At 45.5% G+C, this 13,983-nt stretch overlaps 2 protein-coding genes and 1 long non-coding RNA gene across 4 annotated transcripts in view; all 3 read left to right on the top strand.

Annotated features, from left to right (window-relative positions):
* Positions 1 to 1,232, top strand: part of rnaset2 (ribonuclease T2) — a 45,625-nt gene extending 44,393 nt beyond the window's left edge. Inside the window, exon 10 of the mRNA XM_028821101.2 lies at positions 625 to 1,232. Coding sequence (XP_028676934.1) covers positions 625 to 837 — 213 coding nt within the window. The 3' untranslated portion in view covers positions 838 to 1,232. The remainder of the gene's footprint in view (positions 1 to 624) is intronic.
* LOC127525970 (uncharacterized) overlaps positions 1 to 13,983 on the top strand; it is a 495,457-nt gene that overhangs the window by 71,546 nt on the left and 409,928 nt on the right. The window lies entirely within an intron of this gene.
* The window catches only part of rps6ka2 (ribosomal protein S6 kinase, polypeptide 2), a 123,790-nt gene continuing 121,819 nt past the window's right edge, over positions 12,013 to 13,983 (top strand). Inside the window, exon 1 of one of the 2 annotated variants that reach the window (XM_051919407.1) lies at positions 12,013 to 12,717. In XM_051919407.1, coding sequence (XP_051775367.1) covers positions 12,547 to 12,717 — 171 coding nt within the window. In that variant the 5' untranslated portion in view covers positions 12,013 to 12,546. The remainder of the gene's footprint in view (positions 12,718 to 13,983) is intronic. The other variant, XM_028821099.2, reaches the window with a different exon arrangement.

Below are 13,983 nucleotides of genomic sequence, written 5' to 3'. Positions count from 1 at the left end.
TGTTGCTCTCATAGGTTTCGTCATTTTTATCATCTTTTGTTTAGCTTTGTAAAATGTGTTCTTTCACTGCTTAAGTAAACAGATGTTATAATAAATGTTAATTTACTTAATGTTCATTTTAAATTTACTTGGATCAAGCTCATTTAGGATTTAAATCTAATAATAATAATTCTTTGCATTTATATAGCGCTTTTCTCACTACTCAAAGCGCTCAGAAATTGCAGGTTAAGGGCCTTGCTCAAGGGCCCAACAGAGCAGAGTCCCTTTTGGCACTTACGGGATTCAAACTGTATTGTACAAGGTGGCCCGTCTCCACCAAGATGACTGCATTACATGGTGAAGAGAAAAATAATCAAATTTGGTACTCACATTTACAGAAGATGCTGAAAGTGATCTCCTAGTGTGTCAATAGATCTCTGTGCCCGATTTTGGCGGCAGACGAGGCAGGAGTCATCTTGGTGGAAGCAGGCCACTTTTTTGTACTTTTGAATGCTTTTTATACTGTTCTTCTGGCTATTTGTCTGTCTAGTACTAACATTTTCATCTCCTTCTAGTTGTTTTCTTTTCAGGAAAATGAAATCTTGCAAAATCACAATCTTAAGTTTGTGGTCATCTGTTTTTCAGGGAGAGCAAGTACAATTGCTGGGCCAGATAGAAATCTGCGTTGACAAGCAGTTTCAGTATACCAACTGCTCGGAGCCCGCTGAAGACCTCCCTGACAGTAACGTTGACATCCCAGCATTTGAATCGACTGCAGCTGCAGAACTGCACGTTTGTGATGAATCCATAGCTGTTTTATATCCTCCGGTGTCAACAAAATTGTGGCGCTTGTCCTAAAATCATTTTAGCAGTAAAGAAAACGCTTTGTATCTTACAGTATTTTATGTAATAGTACAAAGTTTCTCTTTTCTTCAATGTACCCTTTTGAATCTCCAAGTTTTAATTGTGGTAGTGTTAGTGACTTTGTCCCATCTGAAGGACTGCAGGTTTTCGTGTTGTCCAAGCCATGTACTGCTGGTGCCTTACGAGGAACAACACAAAGCAAAATCTGTTCTTGTGTTTTGTTTCTTCTCCTTGAAGTCCTAGGCTAAGGGTGGGCTGTATTGTTTGAAAAATATATTATGGGGTGTGTATATTTAATAACACAGAATACAAAAGCTTATCTGCCAAAACAGCTTTTCTACAAATCTTAATTTTACATTTACTCATCAGCACACGTGTGATCAAAAGATCTTCCTATAAAAAAGTCTTATATACTGTATACTAGCTGTGTAAGCCCATGATGTAAAAAGCCCGGGGTCCTACAAACTATTGAAATCACCAGGGGAAAAAAAACTGAAATGTCAAGATGTCAGGTAATTGAAAGGATCTGCTCTAGGCGTCATCTCCTAGGAGGTTTTGTTTTGCTGACGTGCTCGCCTCGCTTGTGTTATTGGCAGCTGAGCGAGTTTTCTGTTTCCTCGGACGTGGAGCCCTTACCTCGACTCCACTTCTCACTTCCGGGCCGGGCAGACAGACACACACACACACACACACACTTCCATGCATAGACGTTTATATATAAGACAAGCTGCATCTTTTGTTTCTTCCCCACGATGTTGTGATAATCAAAATAAGAGCCAAATATATTCATGTTGTCAGCCTACAATAACATCAGAAGTCTGTTTTAAGAAGAAAACACAAATCTGCCATATTGTAAAAGCTGATGCAGGAGACCAAGTGTTGAGTTTACCTCCAGGAATGGAGCACTTCGGTTTTAGCTCATTTATAATTTGTTTGCGTAACCCCTATGTTATACTTGGAAAGACCCTTCACGTTGCATTTTAATAAGGGGTGCGTGCGTATGAGTGCTTATAGAGGACATGGTGGGTTGGCATAGCGTCCACCATAGCTTGGAGTGAAAACGAATTGTGTTTTGATATATTTAATAATAAAACTTCTTTAACACGTCACATTCTCTAACCTGCTCAATACAATTCAGGGCCATGGGAGTCCTAAGCCTGTCCCAGCAGCACAGGACACAACACAGAAAGGCACCAGTCCAACTCCAAACTAATGTAGAGCCATTAAATAACCAAACGCAAACATCTTCAGAGAGGTCGGAGGTTACACGAATACTTACAGAATAACCAGTGTGGGCAAACCTGCAAACTCCACACAATGACTGAATAGAAACTAAGACACGGGACGTTTGTGGCCACAGAGCTGATCAGTCTGTCACTGTGGCATCAACAGCTGTTTTAACGTCCCTTTTATGGCTTTTTTTTTGCCTCTAAATTGTACACCCATGACGTCACCTCATGGCCAGCTGTCAAGTCTCATTTCAGAAGCACATTTTCTCTGTACCTCGTGTGGACTTGGCTGTTTAGATCACACACTTCTCAGGGCAGATGTCTTGATGTCACTTTGACAGAGAATTTTCAGGATCTGTGCAGTTTTAAAGGGAACCGGTGCATGGTGTACAGCGTAATGGAGAATTAAGGCATCTTCTGTCTCTTGTAGTAGGCAGACCCTGCATGTTGTACCGTTGTCTTCTGATTGATTCTTCTGATGACCCCTGGCTTTAGATGTTCTCCTGACTTGTAACAGGAGGAGGAGGTTGGGAGGACGCGCCAATTAGTCTGGTGCTGCACTGTTCTTTGTTTTCTCTACTGGCTTCTCATTGTCAATATGAACTTCTTTGGCATCTTTTTTATATTTTTGGTTTCTTTGCCGTTCTAGTTATATGATTTTAATGTCTTGACCTTGAATATAATTAACATAAGGCGATTCTAGATTTGAAAAGTGCATTCTTTGGGAAAATTTAAAAATCTTATTTTTATTGGACTGCATATCCTGCACTTTCCATTGAAAACCTCAAAGGGGCTGTGCTATGAAAAGTATCACGTAATCTGTACATACAAATATAAAGGACACATTGATCATGAAATTGGGTTCTTAGGCCGGTAGTAGTGATAACAGACGTAAGCAGACATGTCAGTGATTTTTCTTTTGTGAGCCACGTGTTAAACAGGCCTGTCCCCTCCAGCTGGGTCACCTGTACACCTGAGCTGCATTCCGTGACCTCGAGGACATCTGCTGATGCCAAAGCTGTGCACTCTGTCAACCAGGAACTGTGAGGGGCGTCCATTTTCCTGGTTTCACAGTTCTTGTGGAGTGTAAATGTTGTTTATTACTGGCACCTGACAAAACATTAAAAGAAAATGTCATTTTGACGGCTCAGGTAAGGTTAACCAAAGTGATCTTCGTCTCCAATGTTGCAGTGTGTGTTTATATTGAAATGGAGAGCGATTCACTAAGAATGTTGTATGGATTTTTACTTGTTTTATCCGTTAGATTCTCAACGGCTGTTCTCATATATATATATATATATATATTGTCTGTTTTCTTCAGAGGCTGCACAGCACTCCTTTGCTGGTTAGCTGTATAAAAATCAACCTCATCTGGCCTGCTGAAGAGTTTCTTTTCTTTGTCAAATCAGATTGATTTGCAATTTGTAGAAAAGGTTTCATATAAATAATGTCCTTCTTGTTCTTTTTTTTTTATTAAAGTTTCTGTTAAAATGCTTTGTGATTTGTATGGTGACCTGGCTTACCTTGATCTCCTCAGGCCCACTGGACAGACAGCCCTGGTCCCACAAGCCCGGCTTCTCCATTTGACGTCCGGCGGCTGCGAACTCCTAGTTTATTCCACCAACTCGCTCAAGCTCTCGGCCTCAGGTGTCACTTTCACTTCTCTCTGAAATTCACGCAAGACCCCCCTGCTGCTTCCTCCGTGATGCTTTGTGCACAGGTGTGTCCGTATTTCATGACTGTTTTATTTCATTTTAATCAACTTGCCGGTCAGGGATGTTAAGTTCTGCTGTGTTTGAATTTTTATTAACAATACGGCGATTAACCGTAACTTGCACATTGAAAGGGAGATGACCACTAATGAGCTCCACCGTGTACCATTGTAACTCGAGTGGTCTTCATCCAGCAGCATCTTTTAGTAAAATATAAGCCAGCATTCTCCAGCCTGCTAAATCAGATTCAGGGTTGTAAGGGGCTTAAGCCATCAGTGGTCAAAACGTGAACCAACCCTGGATGGGATGCTGGTCTGTGTGTATGAGGGGGCATCAAACACACTCGGCCAACTTGAACCCTCCAGTTAACCTGATAGGCAAATCTTTGGGCATGTGGGAGGAGAACTGGAGAACCTGAGAGAAACCCAAGCAGACAAGAGGAGAACGTGCAAATTACACAAATGGCGACTCAAACCTGGAATGCCATTGCATGAGGTGGCAGCACCGAGCACTGGACTACCATGCTGGCTTTTAATAAGATGTATGAGGGGAAAAATAGAGAGAGATAAAAAAACTGGAGAGATTGAGGGATTAAATGGATACCAAGTCTTTTGTTTTGATTTTCCCAGAAAATTACAATTGAGGCCCAAATAAATTTCTGACACAGCATAAATGACATTGAGCTGTAATCGAGAACCTGTCTGGAAAAACAATCCATAGCCACTGTAGCCCACGAGGATGCCCACCCGTGCGTCATTGCCATTACACGGCCATCTCTGTAACCTCGTGAAACTCTCTGTCACCATAAATAACAGGCCTGACTGACATGGGTGGCCTGTCAAGTAACAGCTGGTGAGTGTCATTCTTGCCATTCCTTCTCCTTAGTTAACTTGCCTGCAAAAGATGCAAATGTGTGTTTATAAAAAGTTAAAAAAAAAAAATAATAATTTTCATTTAATAACTTCTTAATGTGCCTGAGCCACAAGACGCATTTGCACATTTCCTTGGGTCAGTCTGTCTTCTGTTCACTTGAGATATTTGACTGTCCACACAATACAGAATGCCTGTTGATGATAAATATGGCGCTGTCACCCCCCCAAAGACACCTTCAGGTTTATATTTTGCAGTTTTGTGCTCATTTGGATTCCCAGTGTGTAGCTGATAACCTCACGTTGACGTCCTCACACACCTCCTTTAGCTTTTGTAGGCCTTGAGCGCAAAGCTCACTGCGTGGATTTCATGCTCTTACCACTTTCAGAACTCCGCATCATCAATCTTGCAAGACTTTCTGCTATAGTGCTGTCTCTTTTATAATTCTGAAATGATTTTCTATTTATTTATTTAAAGAGCTTCTATAGTACTAGGGTGTTGTACCGTGTTAGCCATTTTGAATATAGGGAAAAGCCAAGCACAATGACACCCTTTATTGGCTGACTAAAAAGATTACACTATGCAGGCTTTCATGGCAACCAAGAGCTTCTATAAAAAGCCATTTTTTACCCTGGGGACAAATAAACTTCTGTCTGCCTGTCTATCTGCCTGCCATGATTGGCTTCCATGAGGCTCAATCTTACTCTCTGAATGAGCAAATAGTGTGTGTGTGTTCTGGAGAAGCTGCTTGAGTTCCTACCCGTGGAGTTGTGAGTCCGCTACCCTGCCATTAGTGCTTAATCGACATCCAGCTTTTGGAGGGTCTCTTGAATAAAATACATGCTGTACCTCCACCTACCTGCCCATCCATTCCCTAACCTGTGAATCCAGAGCAGCGTCACAGGGAAGCTGGAGTCAAACCCAGAGAGCATCAGGTGTGAGGCAGGAGCAATGAGCGGACAGGGCGCCAGTCCGTCTTTTGCTGTTGGGACAGACCCAACACTTAACTGTAATAAGCAGTCTTGATAATGTATACTGTACATGTATTGGCAGCCTGCTTCATACAATCAGTTGTTGTGGGGAGCCGGAGCCTCTTCCAGCAGAAAAAGAACTAAAGGCAGGAAGCACCATAGATGGGGCGCCAGGCCACACACAAGGACAATTCAGGGCTACCAATCAACATAAAAGACACCCAAACATGGAGAGAAATTACAAACTCCACGCTGACCGTCGCTGAAAGGGAGTTAAAAAAATAAAATAAAAATTGAGCTCATAGCATCACACACACGGAGTTCAGCACTGTGTTTGTAAACCAGTAGGCGGCGACCCACTGCTGACTCGGGGGTTGCTATTGGTGGGTCACAAGTGACTGTAATGATCTGCTCCAGTGGAACGACTGGCCCCATTGCACACTTTTATTTTTTTTTTCTCCATTTCTAACCGCACTAACAGCACACACACACACTCACCCTCCACCTTTCTAATCGCACTTGTGTCACTTGGGTGGAGCCCCATACAACCCGTCCCACCAGTGAACTTAAAAAGATAGAACTGGGTCCCAAGGTAATAAAGGTTGAGAAACACTGGTTTAGAGGATTATATAATATGTATACATTTATATATTTACAATGCACTTTGGATTTTAACTATCCTCAAGTTTATATAAATGTGACTATTGTACAAATCAGGGTTAGATATCTAGTAAAGAGTGAGGGAGAAAGGCATTTTAAAATGCATTCTGGGTGGCGCAGTGGGTAGCACTGCTACCTCGCAGTTTGGGGACCTGGGTTCGCTTCCCGGGTCCTCCCTGCGTGGAGTTTGCATGTTCTCCCCGTGTCTGCATGGGTTTCCTCCAGGAGCTCCGGTTTCCTCCCACAGTCCAAAGACATGCAGTTTAGGTGGATTGGCGATTCTAAATTGGCCCTAGTGTGTGTGTGCTTGGTGTTTGTGTGTCCTGCGGTGGGTTGGCACCCTGCCCGGGATTGGTTCCTACCTTGTGCCCTGTGTTGGCTGGGATTGGCTCCAGCAGACCCCCGTGACCCTGTGTTCGGATTCAGCGGGTTGGAAAATGGATGGATGGAAAATGCATTCTTCAGTCTGTAATGTCCACCACTAGATGGCAGCAAAGCCAACAGCTGTGCTTTTTGCTTTCTTGTATATGAAGTATGAAGTATTGTAACCGTCCAAAAATTCGATTTCGCGATTTTGATGAATTTGGAGAGCAGAGAGGGACAACCTGTGGGCAAGCGCCATTTATCTTGTGTAGATAAGTGAACACACAGGGATGGAGGTGGGGGCTTTGGGGTCTTGTTTAGAAGAAACACCCACCGGGCCTGACGAGGCAGGGTGGGGAAACTGCGGAGCCAAAGTATGACTAGAACAGGCAGCAGAGAAGAGTTCACACAAACTGAAAAGAAACGTTTGTTTAGAGAGGAAATTGCACAGGGCATATCATGGAAAATTAGGAAAACATTTGAATACGGCGCCTCAAGTTTAGTCCGTCATTATCCAACCCGCTATATCCTAACTACATGGTCATGGGGGTCTGCTGGAGCCAATCCCAGCCAGCACGGGCGCAAGGCAGGAACAAATCCCAGGCAGGGCGGCCCTCAAGTTCAGTTTGCTATAAATATTTTAACGATTCTTTAATAAATAATGTGAAAATATCTCAGAGGCGCACTGACCGCCTGCTAATGTTACACAACAGCGCCATCTGCTGGAAAACGGAGGACGATAACCCTTTAATGCGAGATGGGAGACGGGAAGGCTGAAGTGACGGCGGAGCTCTTGGGACTTTCAGATTCGGCCGATAAACGAGCAGCCTTCCAAAGCAAATGCTGACCGCCCGCCGCAGAAAAGCCCACCTTCTTACCGACATCATGGCTGGCGACAGTAACCTCACCTGAAGAATCCTGACGAGGTTTGGTCAGCAGCAGCCAGCAGGAGCGGAAACGTGATAATCACCGCTGCTATTATTATTATTATTATTATTATCTTCTATTATTATTATCTATGCATTTTCTAAACCCGCTTATCCAGAGTAGGGAGGGGGGGGGTTTAGAGAGTCTGAAGCCCGTCATAGTAAGCAATGGGTACAGGCAAGAACACCACATGGAGGGGAGGGGAATGCGCAGACTTTCACAAGGAGGGCGCATGCGTACACACATATTGGTTGGGGGGGGGGGGGGGGTGCAATTTAGCGCCGCCCAATCACTTAACCAGCTCGACTTTGGACTACAGGAGGAAACACACACCTGAACACGGGGAGAACATGCAAACTCTGCACAGTGAGCACCCGGGACTTTCACTGCGGTCTCTTTGGGGCGAGGGAGTTGTACCACCATTAATAATGTAAAGACCCCGCCATGTGCCTTATGATTGCTGGCATAGCATGTGAATACACTCGCACACACAAACTAAAACACCACACAGGGACCTTGGGGGACTTGAACGTCATTCTCCTTGTTGGGAGGCAGCAGCAGGACCACCGCACCACCCATAATCACAGGGTTGCTATTTTTATTACACAGGAGTAACTTGGAGTAGTTTTCTTCAGTGTCCCTATTTATTATTATTATTATTGCTGTTGTCATTACTGGTAGTTTTTGATCTGACTTGAATTTGGGCGGACTCTTCTTCTCATGTCGTGTGACTTTTTGCACTCGGATGTTTTCCTCGTCTGTTTTTTTGCGTATTTATTGACACGTTGGTCACTCGACCCCCTCTCGTCCCCACGCAGCTCTTCACCAGCATGCCGTCCTGCTAGAAGATGACTAAGCGCCCATCAGAAACAGTGAGAAGGGGCTCTCTGGACCAGAGCTGCGATTTCACTCACAAGCTTATTTGCTTCAAACCAACCGATAGCTCCAGCTGGTCAAAGCTGCGGTGACAAAGTGACAAGGCAGGGGGAGACACGGAGTGACTCATAAAGCGAATAACAGAAGACGAAGATGAAAACTTGACTAACGCGAGAGGTGAACGTGACAAAGACGACGGTGTCAGTGGCCCATCACACCCCCCATGGCCGCCACCATTAAAGCTCAGTAGGCCTAGAAGCCCCCTCGCTCAGGTTTAGCACCAAGAAGGCAGCTCCAGTGATCCACTCCCCCTAGCCGCCCCACCACGTGTCTGTGCTGCTCGTTTGGACCGCAGATGGCTGATGTTGCGGTTGTGAGTTTCTCTTTTTTTCTTGACGTGTGTCACACACATTCAGTGTTTGGATCTATAAGAAGTGACCGGTCGAGGTGGTCCATGTAGGTGAGGCGCTTCAATGTTCCTCTTACTGAATGGTTACCCGGGCCCACCCACTTAACTTTACTAAACAATAAGACCCCCCGGCGCCAGAGAGAAGAGAGTGGGCACATTCACAGAAAGCAAACGCATTTTTTTTTTTACATAACTCCTCAGTCCTCAACTCCCACCGTTTTAGATTTTCTAAAAATACGGCGAACTGCCAACGCTGAACAAAAGACTCCAATGAAGATTCACAGTCGCTTCTCACACGACAAGAGGTGTGCGTATGGAGCGTGTGGGTGACGGTGACAGTGACAGTGAGCGCATCACTCAAGTGCCACAGTGCAGCCCCAATAATATCCAGCAGTTACAGGGCGGGCGTTACGGTTGGGCTTTGGTGGGGTCTGAGTTGCTTTGGTGAGCATGGCAGTCAGTCTGATTTGTGACGACTGTTTATTACCAAACCGCTGGCATAGACCTGCGGTGATGTCACTTCCACCCTGACACTGCTGGCATTGACCTGCGGTGACCTCTGGTGCTGTGGCTCTGCAGGTCCATACACCTCCAGTGCAGTTGGGGCTCACTGTGAAAGGCGCTCTGGGGGCTCCGAATGCTGCTTCAAGGCTGTAGATTGGAACTGAAGATGGAGACCACCCTCCCAGCCTCTAGACCCACACACGATCATCTACAGACCTCTTAGAAAGCCCCCCTTAACCCCCCTCTCCCGTCTTGACTGGTTACCCCACAAAGTCGTGTAACCCTGAAAAATCAGTGCTCAGTGGCGCCCCCTCTGTGTAAGTCTGTGAAGTTCAAATTGGTCCCGAAGCCCCGCCCCTTTTCAATGACGTGTGACCCTTTTCCAGCTCCACATTCTGATGCCAACTCCCTTCAGCTGTTTCTCAAACACATTGATTTGATGGCACCAGCTTTTTGGGCTCTCTGCGAAGTCTCGGTGTTTCATTTCAAACTTGGGGACCGTTGTAAAGCGTCCAGTGTGTAATGGCGGGGTCTGTGACACGTGCATCTTAAATAAGCAGATAATATGTTCGCATGTGTGACACTCCATTTTTAGGAGTTAAAAACACAATGGCGAAAACTGAAACTGAGAAATGAAAAGCCAGTAATGTGGACATAGCCTCACACTTGGACATCGTGCACCGAGCAGGGGCTCACTGAATATGGGCGGGGTCTGACGTCTGACCCCGCCCACACAACTCCCCGCATTCCACAGCAAGGGGAGAATTACTGAAGATGGGAGGGGATACACCTCAGACCCCACCCACAGCTGTTACAGGTCCAGCCTCTCTGGTTTGAATCCCAGACTCGACTCCCTGCAGGAGTGTGTGGGGTTTTCTTCTACGTGTTCCCTCATCTCCAAAGCCGCGTCATTCCAAATGCGAGTGTTGGTATGTTAGGTAGAATGACCAGCGGGGATCGGACAGTTTTTTTGACCCTTGAACCCCTACAGGTTTTTTTTTTGTTTTTTTTTTTTTCCAGCTTAACTGGAGTTTTTAATTTTTTTTGTCCTCCCGACCATCAGACCTCCTCACCAAGCTCATCTTTAGCAACTTAAAAAACGAATCTCTTTACCTTTCTGCTACTAATATCTCTGTTTTAGGTAGGCGTGTATTGATTTATTTTTGCGTTATTATTATTCTTATTTAATTGGAATTTCTTTGTCTTTGCTCATCCTGTGTAGAAAAATGTGCTGTAGAAGTAAATGTTGTCGTTGGCAAGAAGTTCTCATTCAGGTCATCACGCGAGGGTTCAGTCGAGGCGCTCGTCGGAGTTCAATTGTGATGTTCAGAGCATTCAGGTGTGATGTATGTGTGAGTGGGAGATCCTTGCAGATGTGCCGGCCGACCTCTGATTTTCACGAGTGCTGGAGTTGGTGGTCCTTGTGGATCTGGTGATGGAGAGAAGACAGCGAAGCGTGAAATGTGTGGCATCAGTCAGTCCTCTGATCAGCTTTTGAAAAAGGAAAAAAGTCAACTAATCCCCAGAGCCCTGAATGGGCAGGAGCTGAGGAAGAGGAGGTGGAGGAGGAGGATGGATGGGTCGCTGGACTATAAAATCCATTTTTATACCTGCACTTCTAGTAGTTTCTCTGGGAGTCACGTACTTCATTGTCTCTACTCATTTGATTTCTTTCTTTCTTTTTTTAATGTGCCACCTTCTGATGTTACATTCGCTTTGCACTGAACTGCTGCTTTTGCTCTACACTGTGGTGGTCCGTGCCTCCCCCTCCCTAACTGGTGCTCGGCTATGCACTACAAGATGCCCAGGGTGTAATCGTGCTGGGGTTTAGAGGCACAGGACATCACAGGGAGGAGTATGCCATCTGACCCCGCCCACATCCGACCCCACCCACATCCATTCTGCAGTGAGACCTCTCTGGTCTTTATCAGTTTGCTCTTAAGGCTCCCTCAGAAACAAGACCCCCAAAAACGCTTTTATATGTGCTTTTATGTATGTCCCGGGGGATTGGGGGCCCACCTTGGACCTTAGGTCAGTCGTCAATGAATCAAGCTGCTCAAATCTCCAAGGGGTAAACTTGCCTGTGGTCCACAAAATGTTTCACATTATATTAACTGCTCATGGGTTGCCCACCTAATTGTTCTCAGACCCCCCCCCCCCCTTCCTCCCCCCAACTTGGCAATTTCTGCCTTATTCAGGATCAAACACAAACATATCTGAGTATTCTGAGCTTTTCAGTAGTCCTGGAGTCTTAGGGGTCAAGTACGATTACGTCCACCACAATCAGTGGAAGGTGAGCTGACTGACTGACTGACGGCCCCAAAGGTCACTGTGGTGGTCATTGAAGTGACAGCTTTACAGTCCACCACAGTAAACTGTGACAAAGTCCTGCTTGGCTGTTTGTGAGGGACACTGTGGTCCAGTTTAGAGAAGAAGGAAAAGAACTTCAAGTGACTCCTGGTGTGGACCCCGCATTGTAATCCTAACAGGCCGCCTGAAGATGGACGTTTGCGGTCAGTGGAGTTCCAGAGCCCCTGCTCTGCTCACCACCGCTGATTTTTCTTTTCTTTTCTTTTTTGGTCGCTCCTGTCCGCTTTCTTCACGAAGTCTTTAATGAAACGAGCAGATTTAATTGGAACGTCAGTGGATGAAACCCTGGCGGGCGGGCGGGCGCGTGCAGCCCACACGTTGTAACGTTACTGGAGTGGGCGGCTGCTGGAGGGGATTATCGGCTTTTTCTGTAATCCTTCTTCCTGCTGCGTGGTGAGACAGTTCAAGATTTGTGTGTGACGGAGACGGGCCGACGGTTTCATCCACGCATCGGGGGGACATGAAGTGATCAGAGCCCGCTCTCCTTACGCTTGTGTGACTAATCAGGAGGCAGAAGATTCCTGATGGTGTGCGATTATGAGCTCATCTTGAAGAAGCGCCGATCTGCTCCCGAGGAAATCTGCCTGCCATTCAGTCACTCGGGCGAGCTCAGAGAACCGGGGTGGGGGGCAGCACGAGGCACGATGGACTTGACGGCACCCCTGCGGCTTTTCTCCTGCACACTTCCCCGGCCTGGACTGATGGCACCTTGTCCCGGAGAGAATGGTCACCGCTGAAAGCGACACGGCCGCCTTCCCTCCGCTGCAAACGTCTGCACACACCGGAGCGCTTCGGCCGCAGTCTAGTTCGCCATGAGTCAAGTGCGCTCGCTGACCGGCACGGGGACCAACGGACCGAGCAGCTGGGACGCGCTCTGCCTGGACATGGAGGCGCTCTCGATAGACAGCGCCTTCGCCTCCCTCGCCGAGGACGAGCGGCTCTCGGAGTCCACGCACGAGACCCCCAAAGGAGCGCCGGTCACGGTCAGTACGCCCTTCTTGACATGAGGGTGGGGGTGTTGGGGCGCGACGAGGGTCGAGGCTCAGAAGAAAGTGAAAGTGCGGGGGTCTGGGCGGGCGCGGCTGGAGTCGGGATGGGGGGGGGGGGGGGGGGCATCGCCAAAGTTTAAACCGCTTACTCCGGAAATCCGTAAAGTGGCTTGGAGGTGCGAGTCCGGGAGGGCGAGGAGACGACCCGGGGGGTGGGGGCGCCGGCGCCTGCCTTTCTTTCTTTCTTTCTTTCTTTCTTTCTTTCTTTCACATGTTGTTCCGTTTATTGTGAAAGCACTATAAAATATAGATGAGTAAAGTTATTGTTCATTTTTAGACATTGGCACCTCTACAGCTTTCCTTTTGATCTTTTTTGTTAATGGCACCATATAAAATACAGAAACACATTTATAAACTTTTTAGTCACTGCCACATCTAGTCTTTCTTATTTTCTTTCTGTCTGTCTGTCTGTCTGTTTCTTTCTTTCTTTCTTTCTTTCTTTCTTTCTTTCTTTCTTTCTTTCTTTCTTTCTAATTCGACTTAAAACGAAATGCACTCTAACGGGTAGATTAATACATTCATCGTCATTTTTATTGACACTTCTACACTTCTTTCTTTCCATTTTTGTTGAAGGCCCTAAATAATACGTTAATGAATTGTTTCTTGATCTTTTAAGACGCTGCCTTTTCTTTCTCTTTTCTTTCTGATGTGTTATCTTCACTGTGAAACATGCAGCAGGTTTTTATTTATTTGCTTTCACTGCTCACTCTCTGTTTACTTTTTAAATGCGCGGTTTTGTTCTCCATGTGCTTGAATTGGATTACGTGAGTTTGTTTTAATTTGAGTTTTAACTGAATATTGAATAGTATTAGATTTACTGTTGTAGATGTTGTCTTTCTGTTTTCTTTCTTGTACTTTGTTGTTCCATTTATTGTGAAAGGCGCTATATACAATATCGATGAATACATTTTTTTTTTCATTTTTAGGCACTGGCACATCCACTGTTTTCTTATTGATTTCTTCTTTAATGGCACTGTATAATTTACAGACTAACACATTTATTGACTTTTTTAGTCACGGTCACATTTTCTTTCTTTCTTTCTTTCTTTCTTTCTTTCTTTCTTTCTTTCTTTCTTTCTTTCTTTCTTATTCGACTTAGTGAAGTGAGATTAATACATTTCTTATCCTTTTATAGACCCTTACACTTCACACTTCTTCCTTTTCATTTTTTGTTAAAGGCACTAAATAACACGTTAATAA

Source organism: Erpetoichthys calabaricus, chromosome 15, assembly GCF_900747795.2.
Source record: "Erpetoichthys calabaricus chromosome 15, fErpCal1.3, whole genome shotgun sequence".
Taxonomy (NCBI): Eukaryota; Metazoa; Chordata; class Cladistia; order Polypteriformes; family Polypteridae; genus Erpetoichthys; species Erpetoichthys calabaricus.
The sequence above is the reverse complement of the archived record's forward strand: the minus strand, read 5'-3'. Positions and strand labels throughout refer to the sequence as shown.